The sequence below is a fragment of the Camarhynchus parvulus genome, chromosome 28 (genome assembly GCF_901933205.1).
Source record: "Camarhynchus parvulus chromosome 28, STF_HiC, whole genome shotgun sequence".
Classification (NCBI taxonomy): Eukaryota; Metazoa; Chordata; class Aves; order Passeriformes; family Thraupidae; genus Camarhynchus; species Camarhynchus parvulus.
Window position 1 is genome coordinate 3,339,082 of NC_044598.1, and position 19,889 is coordinate 3,358,970.

General features: G+C 41.1%; 1 protein-coding gene across 3 annotated transcripts in view; it reads left to right on the plus strand.

Annotated features, from left to right (window-relative positions):
• Window positions 1-19,889, plus strand: part of ARHGEF18 (Rho/Rac guanine nucleotide exchange factor 18) — a 48,752-nt gene that overhangs the window by 20,304 nt on the left and 8,559 nt on the right. For 2 of the 3 annotated variants that reach the window (XM_030966794.1, XM_030966795.1), the window contains 17 exons: window positions 3,294-3,361; window positions 4,885-4,948; window positions 7,821-7,965; window positions 8,702-8,814; window positions 8,974-9,114; window positions 9,575-9,825; window positions 10,538-10,663; window positions 11,880-11,997; window positions 12,818-13,066; window positions 13,884-13,960; window positions 15,665-15,843; window positions 16,191-16,282; window positions 16,587-16,775; window positions 17,399-17,530; window positions 18,512-18,627; window positions 19,026-19,082; window positions 19,581-19,628. In XM_030966794.1, the coding sequence (XP_030822654.1) occupies window positions 3,294-3,361; window positions 4,885-4,948; window positions 7,821-7,965; window positions 8,702-8,814; window positions 8,974-9,114; window positions 9,575-9,825; window positions 10,538-10,663; window positions 11,880-11,997; window positions 12,818-13,066; window positions 13,884-13,960; window positions 15,665-15,843; window positions 16,191-16,282; window positions 16,587-16,775; window positions 17,399-17,530; window positions 18,512-18,627; window positions 19,026-19,082; window positions 19,581-19,628 (2,165 nt within the window). The remainder of the gene's footprint in view (window positions 1-3,293; window positions 3,362-4,884; window positions 4,949-7,820; window positions 7,966-8,701; window positions 8,815-8,973; window positions 9,115-9,574; window positions 9,826-10,537; window positions 10,664-11,879; window positions 11,998-12,817; window positions 13,067-13,883; window positions 13,961-15,664; window positions 15,844-16,190; window positions 16,283-16,586; window positions 16,776-17,398; window positions 17,531-18,511; window positions 18,628-19,025; window positions 19,083-19,580; window positions 19,629-19,889) is intronic. The other variant, XM_030966796.1, reaches the window with a different exon arrangement.

Consider the following 19,889-nt stretch of genomic DNA (forward strand, 5'->3'; position numbering starts at 1 on the left):
TTTTCTGGTTGGTCCTTGCTTTAGTCACTCATTAGGTCATCTTTGGCACAGGCCCCTGCAAAATGCTTCGAGTGACAGTCGTGTAGTAAGCAGATCTGGGATAGTGGAAATCCCAAAATTCTCAGCCTCAATTCCAAACCTGCTGATTAAAGCCCAGGAACAAACCTGGTGGGTTTGCTGAGTTTCCTGCTGTGTGCTTCAGGTGCTTTGGTACCCTCAGCTGTAGCAGTGGTGCTCCTGTCCCCATCCAGTCAAGGTGACCCAAATCCTTGGGCCCTCTCAGTGTGTTGGCACTTTGGTGTTGGCAGCACTGGCCAGAGCTGCAGCCCTTCTGCACAGTCTGTCTCAAGATGAAATCCTTTGGAGGGGCTGTTTTTCTTTGCCAAATTAATCTTCTTGCTTTTCTGTGAGTGATTGGAGGGAGGAGAAGGCAAGGAGGAGCCTGGCAGCAGTCCTCTGAGTTTTTATCTCTGCCTTTCTCAGGAAAAGAGAAGATATTCCTGAGAAGATATTCTCAGGAATATTTTCTGCTGTGCCTCTGCAGTTTGGGAAGTGCTTGCTCACAGAACTGTCCTTTGTTCTTTTTCTTTTTCTTTTTTTTTTTTTGGACCTTCCCAAATTCTTGATCTGAATAAGACCAAATTCTACTGACGGTAAATGCAAAAATAATTTTTTTGTCAGTTTGAGTTTACTGATGCTGCTCTACTCTGGATGACTGGAAAAGATAGAAATCTGCTATTTCTATACACCTGTTAGAGATCTGTTATTTCTCTACACCTGTAAACAACCCTTCGTGTGTATTTTTGCTCTTACCTCCATGTGTGCAGGTTCCTGTCCCTTCTTTGCTGTCCCTCATGTCCCTCATTCTTCTCATTGCTGTTTTTTTCACCCCTGCAGTTCTCTGATACCATTTTCAGAGAGGCTTAATAAGAATGCAAAGTAACAATCATGAATGCAAAGTAATAATAATAAATGCAGAAATCTTACATGCATTAAAAGGAAACCACAGCCACTGGTATTCAGAAGCTCCTTCTCATCCTGAATTAGAGTGGCCTCCCTTCAGCACTGCAGAAATGTTGAATAGAGGAAGCTGGAGCATGCTTTAGAAAATGAAGTATGCTTATAAAACAGTCTTCTGGCAGGTTTCAGATTTCTCTTATGTGGGCAAAAATAATGCCACTTTGAAATCATTAAATAAATGCAATTCAAATAGTCTCAAGGAGAATCAGGTCCTTGGATTCAGCTCCAGTTTCCTGCAGCTTTTCTGTAGCATTTTCCTGTTTTCTAGTATGTTCTCCACTGTTGTGTAAAGAACCTTTCAGCAGTGGAGGGAAGTCATACACAGCACTATTAGATATGTCAGCTGATTAAGTGAAAAATGCCTACTGAGAGTGCCACAAGCTGTTATCTTTACCAGAGCAAGGGCATGATTTTAAAATTGAAATATGTTTTTAAGTGAGATCCCTGTTACAGTTACCTTAACAAGGAACCCAAGCTTTTCGAGTGGAATTGGTCCTACTAATCATTGATAGGAAAGGAATTACTGAATGTAATCACTGAAAATGGGTAAATGTTAGGGAATATAAATGTCTAGTTGAAATTTGATTTTTCTAGATGATTATATTACAAATTCTAGATGAGTTTTGTGGATTTCAGGACTGTGTGGGAAGGCAGTGGCTGTAGGAACCTGGGGCATCCATGGGGCTGCCTGTTCTGCCCTGAAGGGAACCCATCTGTGAGCAGCACTTGAAGCCAACCCAGCCTGACGTCATGGAGAATTTTCTCTATTTCCTTTTGTGTGGTGATTTTTGTCCTACAGTTCGTTTCTTTGTCTCAGGAGAAAAGGGATTTCCATTGTCAACTACTTGTTTGTTGTTGAGGCATGTCTTTTTACAAGCTCTGCGTTCCCTCGTGGTAGGTGGAGGCCTTATCATTGCTGAAATAATGAAAATATTTGTTATTCTCGACACAGTTTTAATAAGTGATAATTTTGATACATTTTTCTCCTGCATTTGAAACTAGATGTGGTGCCTTTTGGTTTGTGGCGTGGGGTGTGGTAGCAGTAGGAATATCCCAAATAAGAGAAGTTGTGGGAGGTGGTAGTTTTTGTGGAGGTTTTTTTTTGTGTGTGTGGCAGGCACTTGGGAGCAGAACTCTGCACTTCATTTCCCACACTTGGGGAAGTTGTATAACATGTGAGCATCTTGCAGGTCTGTGTACTCAGTCTTGTGTTTATATCTTTATTAATTTATTTGTGTTTAAAGCCAAGTAGGTATTTTGGTCCTGTTCTCTGGCTTTTGCTGAAATCATGGAAAGCACAAGTGAGCATCTCTCTAGGTTAGCTGGGAGCCTTAAAGCAGATCCCCAGTCCTGGTGCCAGGCAGGGGTGGTTGTGAAGGGACCTTAAATTGTTTTTCCTCTGTGCTTTAAACATAAACTGGCTTTTCTCTAGCAGATATGGTGTTCATCTTTTCAGTTTTGTTCTATTTCTCTTTTAAAGAGAGAACACCATGTGTCTGGAAAAGGCAAATCTGGAAAAGGCAAATCCTGGTGTCCTTTATTGAGTTGTTGGTGTCCTGCTTTGCTTTTGATGAGGGCTTGTTTTATAGATGGACAGAAACGTTGCAGAAAATATTTGGCACTATCAGTTTCCCTTCCTGTTTTCTCAATAAGTAGTTATCAGGAGGAAAAAAAAAAGGAGATTGGATTTTATTATACTAGTAATAGTTTTATGGCTTTTGGGTGAGAGGGCTGCTTTGGTTCCTGTATCTGGGAACAATTCCTTTGTGCAGCTGGAAGGGTGATAGTGCTGTGGTGCTGGTAATGCTCTGATGATTCTGGAGGATGTTTTGATCTTTAATTTACTGTAGTTACTGCAGCTCCCAGCAACAGTCTGTGCAGAAGGGCAGCTATTCCTGTGGAGCCAAAGAATTGCTGCCCCCTTGATTGGAATCAGTTCTGGATGGAGAGACATGGAAATGGGCTTGCAAAGATGAGGAGAGCTGTGCTCCACTGAGTGGAGGTGGGGCAGAAAACTGCTCCTGCATTCCAGAGTAGCTCTTGGTTCTTGTACGTGTGACTTGCACTCAGTGGTGCAGTCTTACTGAAAAAACTCGAGGGTTTGGTATAAAATCAAGAGCAGAACATGCACAGCAGGGATGCTTGCCACAACACCTGAGCTTACTCTGCACCTCTTCCAAAATTAAGATCTTTTGTGTGCCATTATTCCTTTCCCTAGACAGGAAAGAAGAATAATTAAGACTTTTTTTTGTGTGTGTGTGTGTGCATTGCAGATTGTGCAGTGAATGTCCACAAGAACTGCAAGAGTTTGCTGACTGAATGCAGCAGCATCAGACCCAAGGTGGGCTTTAACATTTGTTCTTTTGTAATAACAAGGCTTGACATGATAAGTTTAATTTATGTCAGTGGTTTAATTTCCATCAGTACAGGATCTTGCCCTACATCTTTGAGGCATTGAGTAGTCATTAACTTGTTATTATAGTCATTAATGATAGTGTGTGGAGGGAAATTGAAGTGAAACATTTTACTGCTATACTATGAATTCCTTAGCCTGTGTCCCAGAACTGTGACTAACCGTAAGAGTGCTCAAACTTTTTGGGGAATATAATTGAATTATATGGTACCTTTAAATGTTGTGCCATCTCAAAACTGATGGAAGAGCATGAGGGGTGGAGGGGAATTTGGTTGTAACAGTTGCATTTTATTTCTAAGCTGGAAAATGCAGAATAAGTGATTTCATTTGGGAACTGTGTTGAACTTGGTCTTGCTATGCTGTTTATTTTTTCTCTCTGTCACCATGGTGCCTGTGATTGCATGTAAGGTCAAGGTTGTTTCACATAGATGTCTATCTGTTGGATTTTTTGTTCTGGTATTGGTTTTGAAAATAATTTCCTCCTCCTTATAACTAATAATACTTGAGGGAGTTTTAGTTTGTTTTAACCTGCAAGTGCTGATGATTTCAGAGACTGATAGCAGATTAGGGAGTACTGTGAGGGGGGAAAAGAGAGAGCAGAGCAGCTCAGACCTGAGCAATTAGAGGTTAGAGGAAGTGTGTTCAGCCATTGGTGATATAGAATGTAACTCTTCTGAGGGCAGAAATGTTCTTGTGGGGGTTTGGATATACAATTTTAAGCATCTCAGGGCATTGTGAATTTTCCTTTTAAACTAAAAACTTCACTTGCTCTGATGCTTTCATTTCCACTCTTCACCAGCACCCAAAACTTCATGCTTGAATCAGCCCTGACAAACCACTCCTGAAGAGAGCAGAGAGGGAGTGGTGGCACAAAATGGGGTGAAGAATTCAGTCAGAAATGGGAACCCCAAAGGGAAGCTCCCCAAAAGCCGTTTGTTACAGCCCGTATTATTTATGTATTTAATTTCTTTGCATCTTTGATAACTTGTATCTCAATGGTTTTTAATATCCTAGTGTTGCAAGAAGGACAAAGTTTAGCAAAGATTACCAAAGATGCAATTTGAGATGGACAGTCTGGATTTTGGTTAAAAGTGGCTGGATTAGTTTAGTCAGTATTGCTAGAAACTAAACTACAGCAAAGTGAAGGCTGTCAGCATGAAGGGGTTGCTTTCATCTCATAAATTAATTATCATAGCTTTAATTCAGCTGTAGTTTCAGTTTTGGTTCTATTTCATCCTGATTTATATTTTGTGGAATTTAATACAAAGTGTAATGTCTCTATGTCATTCGTCTGACACATGAAAAAATCAAAGCTGTTGTTTTGTTAACTCTTTTATATTCTCAGTGAACATCTTCACTTACAGTTAATGCTATGGGATGGGTAAAATCTGATTCATTTTGGACTGAAAGTTTGGTCTGGATGTGTAAGAATATTGTATTTTTTCCTATAGCAGAAAGATTTGCAGCACAGACCTTCTGGATCTCCACAAAGTTCGCCCCAGTGCATTTCCCCAGGTTTGTACTAAAGAATGATTTCTGTGCTCAAGGCTTATCTGTTCAATTGCATTTTTTTTCTTTAATATGTTTTAAAAGCTATACACGGTGTGTTATTGAAGTATAGAGAAGGTCTCTTTTAATAAGATGGTTTCATTTTTTTTTCTATTGGGAATGGCTTAGAGGCTCCTAGCAATCTCCTGTGTGTTTTTATCTTTTTATCTTTTTATTTTTCTTTATACCTTCTTGCTGTGTAACCTCAAAATATCATGGTGAAAAGGGATCAATAAGCTCGTTTTTCATTGATTGTCTATTCTCTGGCCTCTGAAAAGACTAGAACTGTGAACTTTGTTTTACATCAGATTTTCATAATTGTCTATTTAAAACTTGCCTGCAGCTAGTGGTTGCTAGAAATCTCTAAGACAAGCTAGCACTAATGGTCTAAACATAAATCTTTGTTGAAACAAAATGAGGAAAAAAGATCTGGGAGGAAAAAAAAAAGAAGAAAGAGCATCTGTGCAGCATAGGCTTTGAAATATCTTTTTGCTCCTGGAAAAAGACCATCCCAGTCACAGGTGTATTAAATGGCATTTTAATTTTACAAGATGTTACAAGGTCTGCATTAACAGAGCAGGTGAGTGTCAAACACAGCAGACCTGGATGTCTGAGCATCACTCTGGGTGTTTTCAGGTACCATTTGCATTGCAAGGTGTCCTCTTCATTAAATGACTCTTCCCAAGAGGCAGCACAGGGGATAATTGTTATAAGGAGATAAGTGGCTGCTTGCATTACCCAGAATGGGTCTGTGCATTTAGGAGAAAGTGCAGAGACTAAAATAAGCAGCAAGGGCTGATGAAAATGAGAGAAGTTGTCTGTAGGGCTGGTGTGTGTGAGGGGAGCAGCGATCGATGTGGGCACAGCAGTGTGCAGACAGTGCTAATTGAACTCAGAAAATGGCTTGTGGGCCGTGCAGGCTCTGCTAGGCAGCCAGTACTCATTTTCCTTAGACAAAAGCAGGAGCTGGAAATTAAAGGAACAGCTAATAGCCTGGGCATTGTCTGTTGTTAGCCACAGCATAACCGTGCAGACTGCAGTGCCCAGCAAAAAACCCCAAAGATATTGTCTCAATGTAAAAGAAAAATTAATTTTTAGAGAGGTATAAACTGTGTTGTGTGTTCCCATCCCCGTCCCCTTGTTTTGCCTCTGGAGATTTTTAGGGCTGGCCTATCCTTGTGTAACAGAACTTTATGTTCCTGACTTGAGGAGCACAGAAAGAGAACGTGATGGCCAATAATTTCAATACTTCCCCAAATGGAAACACAGGGACATTGGTTATTAAGCCTTTGTTTAAGAACTCTGACTGGGCAAATCTTTCAGATATTTAATTAATCTCCTTTTGGGGCTTGGAGAGGGTGGAAAGGACTCAGTTTACCCAGTTTGTTGTAGACTGACAAAATACTGTGTGTGTAGCCAGGAGGTTTCAAACCCAAACTGGTTTTGGGAAAAGTATTTCCAGCAGGAAAAGATGTGGTGATATAATTTCTATGAAATGTCATTGATGAGACCTCCCCTGCAGCCTCAAAACAATTCCTCTGTCAATGAAGATTAAATGAGAAAGAAGCAGGTATAGAGCAGGGATATGAAAAAATGTGGAAAAACCTGTTTCATGACAAGAACCACAAATACCTTGATTTATCTGTGCTTCACTGAGAAGGCAGAAGTGAGAGAGAGAATTCTTAGTGAAGGTACACTAAGGAGGGCAGGCTGAAAAAGGGGAGCTTTTAGGGCTGTGTACATGAATGTTTTTGCTAGAAAAGTGATACATAATCCTTATCTGGGAACTGGAGACCCCTTGAACTGCTACAGCAGCAGCCCCTGGTCCTGGAGCAGCCTCCTGGGACTGGGAGAGGAGCTGGCTCTGTCCCTGCAGTGATGGAGCCCAAGATCTGTGAGATCCCACTCCCATATCCTTAAAAGCTCTCTGAAAAAGGGCAGCCACAGACCTTGTCAGGGATCAATTCTAAAGATTGTCTGGCTGAGTCTTCATCTTTGACTCCCCTGAAGTTCCTTTTTTAAAAGGATGTATTTTGTCTCCTGTTCCTTATCATTTATTACAGACATTAGTACTAAATAATTGTATCCATTTTTTATAAGTCTATTACAGGCTCCCACATATTGTGTAATAGTGATTAAAGTTTCAAATGTCTTTCCAGTTCACAGTCTGTCTAGATTTAAAAAGCATTAAAAAGCTGCAGTATTAAAATTAAATTTAGCTCAGGTATCTATTATGTGCAGTGTGTGTGCATGCAGATATAAATTGCTGTGAGCATTAAGCATTGCAAAGAACTTGTGGGTTTTTTTCTGTGATCTCTGATTTTTCTTGTTTGCCATGAAATGTTCTGTGCCCTTATACGGTGGGGTGTGAATAATTGTGTGTAGGTTCTGGTGTTTTACTAAAGGAGAAGATACTTTGCAATTTCCACACTAAATGGGCACAGTAGGGACCAATTTCCTGCACTTCAGACCTGCTGATTTAGCCAATACAGTAAGTTAAGTGGCAGCTTTACATTTCTAGAAGGATCACAGGTAGTATAAAAACAGAGCATCTCTGGGGCCACTTTACTGTGCCAGGTCTGAGGGCAGCCAGTGGTGAGCATGGGGAATACAAATTCAAAAAGCAGCGGCAGAAGCAATGCGATTCCAGCTCACCCCGAGCTGTCTTTTTGTGGTTCCTTTTCAAGAAAATGGAATGAGAATGTTTTTTTGGACAACGAGCTCCTGACATCCAAGATCCTGTCAGTTCTCCGGCCGCATTCCGAGCGAGGGCTGAGAGCAGGCGAGCTGCAGTGCACGCCTCATTTTCTGAGCACCAATTCCATTTTTGCCTCTTTAGCCACTTCTCTGAAGGAGCAGCCCCGAAGTCTCCTCCTGGGAGCGGATGGCACCCCAGCACTGTCCCGGAACCTCGGGATGACTATCGCCCAAAGAGGACATTCCCAGCCTTCACTGAACACTGCTGGAGCTGTTAATAAATTTGGGTGAGTAAAATGCTTCTCTTCTAAATCCACTGGCTTCAGATGTCCCCCACCTCCCCAGTGTGAAAAGAAAAATCAGAATTCACATCATGTTTTCAAGCTCAAAGAGTTTTATTGAGCTTTTAATTCTGAAAGTTTTTTCCCTGACCAATGCTTTTTTTTTTTTTTGTCTTTAGTCCCTCTGTCCTGTGTCACAAAAGATATTGTGTAAAATAGTGCAGTATTTGAGTGTTTTTCTCCTGGACGTATTTGTTTTGAGAACTGCTGTGAAATTCAATGATCTTGTCTGAGTTCAGCTATTCTAGGTTGGGCTGGTGCTGGCTGGTGTAGGAGGCAGCAGTGTTTTAAATTGCTGAATACCTTCATTAAAATAGTAGGCAAACTCAAGGCTATCTGCTGTTTTAAGTAGCTATTTACTTTTGATGTGCCCCAGTTATACTCCCTTCCCAGTGAAAGTGCCCTTTGTACTCTGAACTGGCTGTGGCTTGTCACCAGGTGATGTCCTTGTAAACTGTCATACCAGAAGTTACAAGCTTTGCTCATGCTGCTCTAATTAAACTGCAGTATTTCAGCGTTGGAGTTGCTAAATTAATTTAACTGTTTAAAGAGTGCAGTGATAGCTTTTATTTATTTATTGTAAGATAATTGCACTATAGTTTAGGGAAGATGCTTGTTGAAGAAGTTGGATTTTTTTTTATTTTATTTTAATTGTTCTGGTCTAATTTCTTTGGCCATTTAGGCTAATTTCAGGAGACATGGATGAAGGGGATTCAGGCTTTGTAAAATTTAAGCAGACTTCAGATGACGTTATCTCGCTTGCACCTTCAACAGCAGACTCCATTTTTCTGGAAGGTATGGAATTTCTGTGCTTTTCAGGATTGTTATGCAACTTCTCCCATGGGTTTGAAAGCAGCATTGAGGTGTTTTTCCCCTTGTTGTTACTGATGGTAAACAGGGATATGGTGAGAAACAGTTGAACAATAATTGAAATTGAATGTGCTTTTGGTCTAGATGCATATTCTGTGTCCCTCCGGAGTGAAATAGAAACAGATGCTCATGAGTTTGAGGCAGAGTCTTGGAGTGTTGCAGTGGAACAGCCTTATGCCAAAAGGCAAAGGAAAGACGTTATAAAAAGGCAAGATGTCATTTATGGTAAGAGTATTTGTTATTCTTAAAACTTTTTCTATTTCATAGTGCCACTGTTGTGATACAAAGCAGAAATCATTTCTGTTGGTTCCCATTTTGACTTGTGCTTGAAAACTAAAACTGAGTGAAGGTTTTCGAGTCTGTTACCTGTATCAATGTGTGTAATTCCTTGTGTGAATGCCTTTAAGCATCCCATGGGTTTCAGCAGGGCTCTGTAAGCAGCAAAGCCCAGCTGTACAATTAGGGAACAGCACAACTGCCACTGGGAGATGTCCTTAAATAAGTAGGGTCAGTCACTGCTGGGATGGGACATTAGCAAGGCAAATTTAAGAGCTTCACATGAGTGATGCAAAGACTGCAGTGAAGAAGATGATTGTGACTTTCAGAGCCTGCTCTTCTGTCTCCCTGCTCACTGCACAGCACATAAATGACTTTTGATTTTATTTCTGTATTTCACCTTGCCCAGAACTGATGCAGACTGAAATGCACCACGTTAGGACACTGAAAATAATGCTGAAGGTGTACTCCAGAGCCATGAGAGAGGAGCTGCAGTTCTCACATGCAGTCATCAACAAGCTCTTTCCCTGTGTGGATGAGCTGCTGGAGATGCACGGGCAATTCCTGCTCCAGCTGAAGGAGAGACGGAAGGAATCCTTGGAAGAAGGCAGTGACCGAAATTACATAATCCAGAACATTGGGGACCTCTTGGTAAAACAGGTGTGAATTAAATCCTACCAATGATCTTGACACTATAAAGCTTCCTAAAAGCTACCTGTGAGGGTAAAGTTATGTGATGCAAAGATTGATTTCATCCTGGGTTTATGGTTCTCTTCCCAGTTAATGTGGGAGCATGACTCCCAGGAATAATTCTAGTCACCAGTAACATGAAATGGTCATTAAATGTTCTTTGGGCATGCACATATATACCCTGTGGGATATGTGACTTGTTTTGTTCTATTTTTCATCTATTCCAAGAGTAAGGTGACATATTCCTAGTGTCCATTCTAGACTTGACTCTCCCAGATAAAGCCAAACTTCGTTGTTCTGATCTTTTAAAAACACAGTCAGGATCCTTCGAACTCATGGCAGCTTTAGCACCATTCTGGCATGGAGTGGGTGCAACAATTTCTGTCATATATCATGACCATTTTTTTTGCCCTTCAACTTTTACAGTTCACAGACTTTTTAAGTGCAGAGATCCAGAAATCCTTTTTTAAAATTCTCATAATTACAAACATCACTTAATATTTGGTTAGCTCTTGGTATTCCAAGCTCTCACATGTCACACTGCATAAATGTCTCATTTCTGGTGCAGAAGCAATTGAAATACAGGAGAAATGTTTTAGAAACCATGTTAGACCTTGAGTTTATAGTGGAGGTAGGTTTACTCTGAATGATTAATGTCTTTCATTCTTCTATTTCCAATTAGTTTTCAGGTGAAAATGGGGAGAGAATGAAAGAAAAATATGGTGTGTTCTGTTGTGGACACAATGAAGCTGTCAGCCATTACAAAGACCTGCTCCAAAGCAATAAGAAGTTCCAAAACTTAATAAAGGTAAACAGTAACCAGAAGTCTCCTATTCTGACTATGCAAAATATACTTCACTGCTTTGGGCTTTGTTTTGTACTTGAAGATCCCTCAAATGTGAATGAGCATGGTTAGAGGCATATTCTCATTATTTGGTGGGTTGTGAACTTCTTGTATTTTAGATCTTTTGAGCTACTTGGAGACAAAACCACAATTAGGAAGTGTTACATTTGAGGCAGGCTCTTGAGAGCACCCAGGACTGGGGAATAGAGTATTTGTTCAGTTCAGGGCTCTGTCCTGCTGTGTGGCCATCAGGATAAATTGGTTTGTTAATAAATTAAATCAATGATAAATGCTGTTAATGAGCTGCTGTAGAAAAAGCAGGGACTCCTAGTCAGGTTTTGCTCACGCCATCACCTTTCCAAAGGCAGAAGATTGGCTCCAGGGTGGTTTGCTGAACACTCTAACGTGCACTTAATAGGAAGGGCTGAAGAGACACAGCCCAAGTGGAAGCTGTAACCTGAATCTCAGGTGGCTTTGCAGAGGCCTAAATATTCTCATTTTCCAGTCACCAGTAAGTGATACTGTGTGAACTTTCCAGCTTAGCTCTGTACTTACAGCTCGTCTTAGCCTTTAAAGTGAGAGCCCTTCACTTCCAAGGAGCTAAATAAGTGACCAGAGTTTTAAAACATTTAGCTTCAGTCCTTGTAGGGAAAGATCTTGGTACTGTGTTCTCCTGCTGCCAGGTGTGTGCTGTACCTGCAGTCAGATTAACTGGTGCTTTACAGTCCTCCCTTTCTATTCAGGAATGTGTTTCTGTAGGTCAGGCTATTGGGGAGCATACAGTGGTAAAATAAACACTTAATTCCTTCATTATTGATCTAATTTGACTGGTAGGTGGTTGGGTCTGATTTTAAAACCACTGAACTTTTCTATGTATTTAAGGTCTGATGCTGTTATAAAGTGCGATCAGTTAGCAACAGGCAGGCAGACAGTTCAGATTTGGAAGTTTCCCTAATTGACTCCACATTTAGTTAACAGTAGTTGAAAACAGTACCTAAGATATTTTCCAGTAATAAAGGCAATTTTTGGAATGTTATCAGGATTAGTAGAAGAGTGCAGCTAATTTCATGGTGCTGTGTCCAATGTGCAGAAGTGTTTTGGGGCAGAAGGCACGAGAACGAAGAGGGAGTTAGAAGAGCTCCATGCACAGTGGGTGTGACGAGTTTCTCTTGTTTTCTAGAAAATTGGGAACTGTTCCATTGTGAGGAGGTTGGGTGTTCAGGAGTGCATCCTCCTGGTCACCCAGCGCATCACCAAGTACCCGGTGCTGCTGGAGCGCATCATCCAGAACACAGAAGGTGGGATGGTTCCTGGGAGCCTCACAGTTGTCTCTTGGTCCTTTTTCTGCCATGTTTTGTATGTTCTTACCTCAGACAGGCTGTTACCTGCTTGCTCACTTCTCTGTTGGCTGATGATGCCAGATCAGTCTCACCTCAGAGGGTCAAGAGAGTCATAGAATGGTTTAGGTTGGACCTTGAAGTTTTCATCTCATTCTATCCCCTGCCATGGGCAGGGACACCTGCCACTACCCCAGGTTGCTCCAAACCCCATCCAGCCTGGCCTTGGACACTTCAGGGATCCAGGGGCAGCCACAGCTTCTCTGGGCACCCTGTGCCAGGGCCTGCCCACTCTGACAATGGGGAATTTCTTCCAAATATCCCATCAAACCCTGCCCTTTGTCAGCTTAAAGCCAATCCCCCTTGTCCTGTCACTCCAGGCCCTTGTTAAATAGTCTGTCTCCATCTTTCCTGTCCTTCAGGCCACACTTAGATCACTCTGAAATTTCTCTTCTCCAGGCTGAACAATCCCAATTCTCCCAGCCTCTCCTCAGAGGAGAAGTATTTAAAGTCTGCAGCCACAAACCCATAGTAGTTAAACCTGTTGGTTCATTAGCTTTTTCAGAGCTTTAGGTTATTATATTTTATTTTTAAATAAATAAAAATTTTAATAAAATGAAATTAAATATTATAACAAAATAAAATTAAATAATAAATTTGTTTTCTTGGTAAATACTGTTAGGTGTCCAGTATGAAACCCTTATGCTAAAATACATTTGGATGGCTCATGTCTTGTATTCCAGAGTTGAAAATGTGGCTGATTGCTTCTCTTTTCCCTTAGCTGGAACTAGAGATTACGAAGACCTGACCCAGGCCCTTGGTTTGATTAAAGACACCATCAGCCATGTGGATGCCATGGTAAATGAGTGTGAGAAGGGGCAGCGACTCAAGGAGATCATGCACAAAATGGAGCTGAAATCATCTGGGAAATGCAAGAATGGGCTTTTGTTCAGGAAGGATGACATGGGCCAGAGGCGGCTCCTCCTGGATGGGATGCTGTACTGGAAAGCTGCATCAGGGAGACTCAAAGGTACAGCACCAGCAAGGGCACAAACACAACTGGGAAACAAGATTTATGTTGGGGTGGTTTTTTTTAGAAACTGTTTATTACTGATCGATTGGGTATAAAATAAGATGACAATAACCTGCTTGTTTAATAGGATATTGGAGGAAATAGCACTTGTTCTATTCTTGGCTTGTCCAATAAGCATCTCTGTAATGGTGCATGATAAGTTCCTTATGCTGCTTGCTTATTATCTGGCTGGTCTGCTTCCCAATTCAAGAGGGAAGTCTTCAGATGGATGACAAAGCTTTGAGTCATCCTGACTTAGTCTCCTGTGGAAAGGCATTATCTCTGCTTCACACTTTGCAAACCCTGTGTCATGTCAGCTGCATGACACTTAGTTCTGCATTTGCCAGAAAATCAAAGCAGTGGCCATCAGGGAATATTTGAGCAGCTTCATTGCTCAAGTGTTCAAGGAGAAGCTTCAGTGGCGCAGAAAGTGCAGCCAGGAGTAGGTGGGACCCTAAATGGCAGCAGTTCTAGAAGAATCTGCTGTTTAGAGAGATGTGTTCCCTCTGGAGTGCTGGAGTCCATGTGTAGGATGTGTGTGTGGGTGTTCTCAAGCTTTAAATGGGCTCTGTTTAAATCAGCTGGTGCTGCATGTGCAGCCTGGCTGGGACCAGCCCAAGTGTAAGGCAGTAACAGATCCAAAATTGCAAATGGTGACATGCTATTCCCTGGCCTGCAGGAAATATAAGTGATTTTCGAGTCTGGACTGGTCTTTCTGCTTTGAAATATGACTTTCTTTCCTTCCTTTTTTTTTTGGTCTCTTTTGTTATTGTAGATATTCTGGCAGTCCTGCTCACTGATGTACTGTTGCTCTTACAAGAAAAGGACCAAAAATACACATTTGCATCTGTGGTAGGTGTTGTTCTCTTTATTTAATACATGCACTTAGAGGATTTATGAAAGTGACAGTAACTACAGAAGAAGCACAATTAGGGATGTTAGATACTTGTTATAGGAGATTCAGGAAGAAAATTAAGTGAATAAACCAGGCAAGTATTATGGAATCACTTTTTCTGAAGCAGTTCTGGTACTTGTTGAATCCTTTCCCCACTCTCCCAGTGCAAACCAGTATTTCCTTGCATTGGCCACTTGTAGCTGCCACATCTCCCATGGTTTTCACTGTTCCTCTTCTTGTGCTGTGACTTTCCCTTTTACTGAGCTTTGTTAGGCTGAGATTTTGTACACAATGTCATGGACATTGCACATGCTAGAGCTGTGCTTTGGAAAACTTGCAGATAAATCCTGCTTCTGTTCAGTGTGCAGGGAAAGAATCTCAGTTAGGGACATGGTAACTGTGGTCATAGTGCCCTGAGATTTACTAGGGCCAGAGAACTTTCCTGAAATACATGGAATAAGCACTAAATGCAGATGTTATTACTGCAGGCTCCAGAACATTCAGTGAATTCACTTTTCTAGGGCATTTCCACAGGTGTCCTCAGAGAAGTTAATTTGTACATTTTGTCCTGATCTAGTTCACTGATGGCTGTTGTAGAACCTGTAACAGAGAAACTCTTTTATGTAATTGTTTTCTGGGATGTATTTTTTTTCAAGACATTAACATTAGAGCTGAATTCTAATGACAAAAGCTATTTTGGTGACCTCAGGGCTGTACAAACAACTGCTTTTCAATTACCCTTCTCCTAATGCACAGAACAGGGTGCTGTGTGGTGGATTTTTTTTTTCCTTCTGGAAACGTGCTCTACACTTAGAGTCTGACCAATTTTTTGTATATGTACAGTTCATTTGAAATTTAATATCAGTTCTCCATAAATAAATCAAGTGAGGGAGCAAATGGATCTGCTCAGTGATTCTGTTTTTCCAGTGACCTCTGTTTGTGGCTGGAATTGCAGTACAGCTGCTCAGAGAAGCTGGCAGAAGCTGCTGTTCCTGGTGTTTGCTTCACACTTCAGTTCTCTTATCATGGCTCTAGATTATTCTGTGGAGGTTCAGCAGTCACAAAGAGCTGCTTTATCCTGGGAAGGAACTTTCTAGGCTGCATATGTTGGAGCTCTGCTGTAGGAAGCCTAGACAGGTTTTTAGTAACTAATATCCCTCCTGTAAATATGTTTTCACTGCAAAGGCTGACAGCTAATCCAGTTAATCCTCATTATACAATACACTACCTGTTACCTGGTGTCATTTTTATCAGGGTCTGACACCCTCTAACACCTCTGTTTTATTTCTTTTCAAACCTCTAACACTTCTCTCCTTTCAATTCACAATGTGTCATTAAAGTTTTTTGTTTTCTTTTTCATATTTTGGGTTGCCTCCTTTTGAGCAAAATTTTTTGAGCCTGTTCTTGACTCCTGGGACTCAGTGGGAATCTTTAAATTGACACAGGCTCTGATGTTCAATCAGGTATCAAGACCTCTTTTTTTCTGACATGCATATTCTTCATTCCATGTTTTCATTGATCAAATGACAACATCAGAAGTGTCATGTGAAAAGGTCAGAGTTATTTCATGATGTTACAACTCCTGGTGGCTCTGGATAAACAGGAAAGGGGAAACACAATTCCTAAAGAACACATCTAATATACTGTATTTTATTTTACAGGACTCTAAGCCACCAGTTATCTCATTGCAAAAATTGATTGTGAGAGAGGTAGCTAATGAGGAAAAGGCAATGTTCTTAATTAGTGCTTCCTTAAAAGGACCAGAAATGTATGAAATTCACACCAGCTCCAAAGAGGAGAGGAATTCCTGGATGGCACACATCCGCAGGGCTGTGGAGAGGTAAGGGAGGGGGAAAGCAGGAGCCTGATTTCTTGCTTGTCTTCTACTCACAGGTGTAAATTTATCTTTAAAATCCTTTCGACTCTCCACAAACTTTCTTTGTCAAACTTCAGTGTGCAATTCTGTTTGTGTTCATTGGGAAGAAACCACTGATAAAGATGAAATAAAAACTAGTCAGAGACTTTAACACTCACTGATGTCAAATGCAGCAGGGCTTTGGAAAAGGGAGGAAGATTGGCAACCAGAATAAACCACAACTGAGGCAAAAGCTTCAAGTTGAATCCTGAGATGGTTTTAAATTATCTCACATGCAAATCAAACATAAATCTGTCTTTTCCTTTGGACAGCTGTCCTGATGAGGAAGGAGGTACATTTAATGAACCTGAAACAGAGAGGAGGCTGGCTGAAGCAAGAGCTGCAAAGTTAAAAGATTTTCAAGGTAATGACTTAGTTACATATTCTACAAGCTGCTTCTCAGCATTATTTGTGATTTATGGCTGTCTAATTCTTTATCAAGATCAAGTTTCTCCTTCATATGTCTTTCAAGGTGGTGTAAGATTCTGTAGAAATAGTGGCTAAGGAAGTCTAATAAGCTTTGTCTGCTCCATAAGTTTTCTCCTTAACTGTTAATTATATCTCTGCATTTGATGCTCTGGCCATAAAATCAAAGATAATCTCCCAAATTGAACACAGTCCTGTGACAGTGACAAGAAAGGCAGGGCTGAATTTGTTTCTTCCTTCAGAGCGTTTGAACATGAAAGATGACCTGATTCTGCAAAGTCTCACTGAGAAACAACAGATTTATCTGGAAATGTCTGAGGTGAATGGCTTTGAAGACCATTCCCAAGGATCCCGAGCCAGGCTGCTTCTTCGGGGGGATATCTCAGAGAATCTGCAAGGAGAGGCAATTCTGAAGTCTGCAGTGACTGAAGGTGAATGGAATGTGGGAATGTGTGGGCATTCACTCAGGTGCTGGGGTGGGGATAAGCACCCAGGATCTAAGTACAGGCCCTGAAAATCATCCTGTAATAACATAATGCTTTTATGTAACACGGTTCAGATTTCCTTGTTCTCAGAACCAACCTGCAGGAAAGGTGAAGTGCATTTGTGGGTTTAGGTAGAAGACCTGCACAGCTTGGATTGTTTTCTTTTTAAGGATCAACCAGTGGAATCTTAGGACAAGTCTGTTCAGAAAGGGTAACAGAGTGCTCTAATAACACACAATCCTGAAATGTAATATTATAGGAGGGTTATCTATTAAAAACAGTCTGTCTAAAGATAGTGTGTTTACAAAGAAAATAAGCCCAAAGATAGTTTCTGTTTTAAAAAAGGAAAGAAAAGACAAACACTCAAAACTTGATAATCTTAACTTGCAATTAAGGAAGAGCTCATGTTCATATGAAGAGCCTGTCATGCAGAGCTACTCACAAAGGAAAATTCATCTGTACTGGAGGATATCTCAGACTGCCTGAACTTACAGTGGACTCATTAGCCTGATAACTTGTGTTGCTGCATAGACATGGCTGTTTACATGACATGTTCTCCTCTTCCCCAGCTGAAAATCTCCAGGAGTTTATCTTCACTCACTTTGGCAGTGCATCCTGTCAGCCTGAGGATGGCTCAGGACTCCCCCGGAGAGCAGAGACCTTTGGAGGATATGACAGTAGTCCCTCAATTTCAAGTAAAAGTAAGAAAGGGAACACTCAGATTTTTTCTGATCTTTTTACTATGATTACTGTACAGAGAATAAGAACAAGGAATTGAGGCTCTCATATAAGGAAGCTTCACCAGGCTCTAAAAAGGAAGATCAGAGCAAATCTCCAGCATGTTTTGCTCCTGATACCAACACTAGAGAGCAGAGTAGGGCTCTCAGTCTTATACTAAGGGCACTACTGTAACCATTCTTTATAATTACCACAATTCCATGCAGAACTTTAATTTTGTTTAAAAAAAATAAGCCTGGCCTGAAAACCTAGAAATTTTGAATTCAGCTGTCTGCTTTCATTATGTCATTAACACTTTTTTCCACTTTGTATCTGCACAGTCACTAGAGGTTTGCTGAATCCTTAGATAATATAAATTGTTCTTTTGACACAGATGATTTATCAGTTAATTAATGAATTAAGAGGAAGGACCAGAAACTATTTATCTTCATTTTTGCTTCATGCATTAATTGAAAAAATGAATGGCTCTTATTTCACTGGTTATTCATCTCTAGAGCACATTCTGATGTCTCTGGAAGGCTCCATACAGCTGTCATGTCCTTTTTACAAGAGGGGGTCCATCTCCCCTTACCTCCTTCCACACTCACAGTGGTGCTGCAGGGACTGCAATATTCCTGCTGACCAGTATTCCATGTCATGAACTTGCAATTCTGGGAGCTGATTATTTTCATGCAGACATTGTGGTTGCTTCACTTAAAATAGTATAACGTAATTTGAACTTACCCTCCCTATTTATCTTAACCCGCTCTTCTCAAGTTTTTAAACTTTCTTGAGCAGCCCTGTGTGTCAGTGTAGCCTGATCTTCCACTTGGGATCAGCATGGAGAAGCCATGCAGTTGCATTTTGGTTTAAAGTCACCATGTTTTTCTGTTTGTTCTGGCATTCACTGAGTTATCCCAGGCCTTGTGCTGGTGTGAGCTCCTCATACTCCTCTCCTCTTTCAGGTGGCAGGAAGGGCAGTGGTGGTGACCAGAGGCAGTGGGACTGGAGAGGCCCTGCACTGAGTTCAGATGTGCAACTCCATGACCCCTCTTCTGATGCAGAAGAAGGATCTCAAACTGTATGTTGAGCTTATGAGGGATTTAAATGCTTTTCCTTGTGCTTCCCATCATGATAATGGTGCAGAACAATCTCACAAAGTTAAAGTTGCCATAGCTGGCAAGGCTGGACTGGAACAGCTTTGTCTGTAAAATTACTCAACTCTAATAAGGGTGTTTTGTGGGCAACTTGGTAGCTCAGCATTTGAGAGGCAACATAATTCAGTTTTCCATTTGCTCGTTTGATGCTGTCCCATTAACACAGCTTTAATCACCACACTGCTGTTTCAGCTTGGCTCATGACCTCAGTATTTTTGCTGTATGTTCTTCAGTGATGGGAGCAATCCCAGCCATTTCTGGCAGCACTGCCAGTGCCCAGCAAGTGTCCCTAGCACAAATGTTGGTTTTGTTTCCCTTACAGAGTGATGGAACAAGGCTGGATGACAGCAGTGGTGCTCAGCCCACCGTAGAGTCTCAGGTATGTTATTCCTGCTGTGAAGAAATCCAATGGCAAATAGCCATAGTCTAATAATAGCATGTAAAATCATACCAAACCACCTCCAAAACTCAGTGTTTGTAATGTCTGTGGAACCCAGCATGTTAACAGCTCACTGGCCAAACTTGCCTCTGAATCCCTGTGAGGTCTGTACCTGTGCAGTGATTCAGTGCTGGGGCACGGGGGGAAGTGATGGTTAAAGAGTTCAGGTGAAGAGAGGATGATGAAGATGTCTCTGTGGAATCTCAGGGAGATTTGGTGGGCACTAATTCACATCTGCACAAGGATAATAAACTGAAATTCCTTGTGCCTGCATATTGACTTTTGCTGTGCTAGAGTACTCTGGTGGCCATGCTTCCATTGTGTGTCTTTTTGTATAGATACCATGGATTATTTTCACTGTGAAAATGTTTTTTAAAAAGTTTAAAGCCTCAAAACAGAGTTCTGCTCAAGTTCCTAATGTTTTTTCCTCCTCTTCAGCTTGTCCATAGGATACAGATGCTGTTGCAGTTGCTCTTCAGTCTTCAGGTAAACCACTATTTACTATCCAGGAGATTTGTTAGGCACTAAATGTAATAAAATGTATGCAGTTGTGGAAAGGAGCTACCTTGAAAATATCCCCTAAAGCTGCAGTGAAGTGCAGAATTTAGTCCTGAGACTCAAGGAAACTGTACCTGGTATTTTGGAGGAAGTGTTGGAGCTGTTTTCTTAAGTAATTACTTCCTTTTTCCTGCTCACTTAATTCTTTTCCTGCTTTGAGCTTTGTCTGCTCTCTGTGCTCATTGTTCA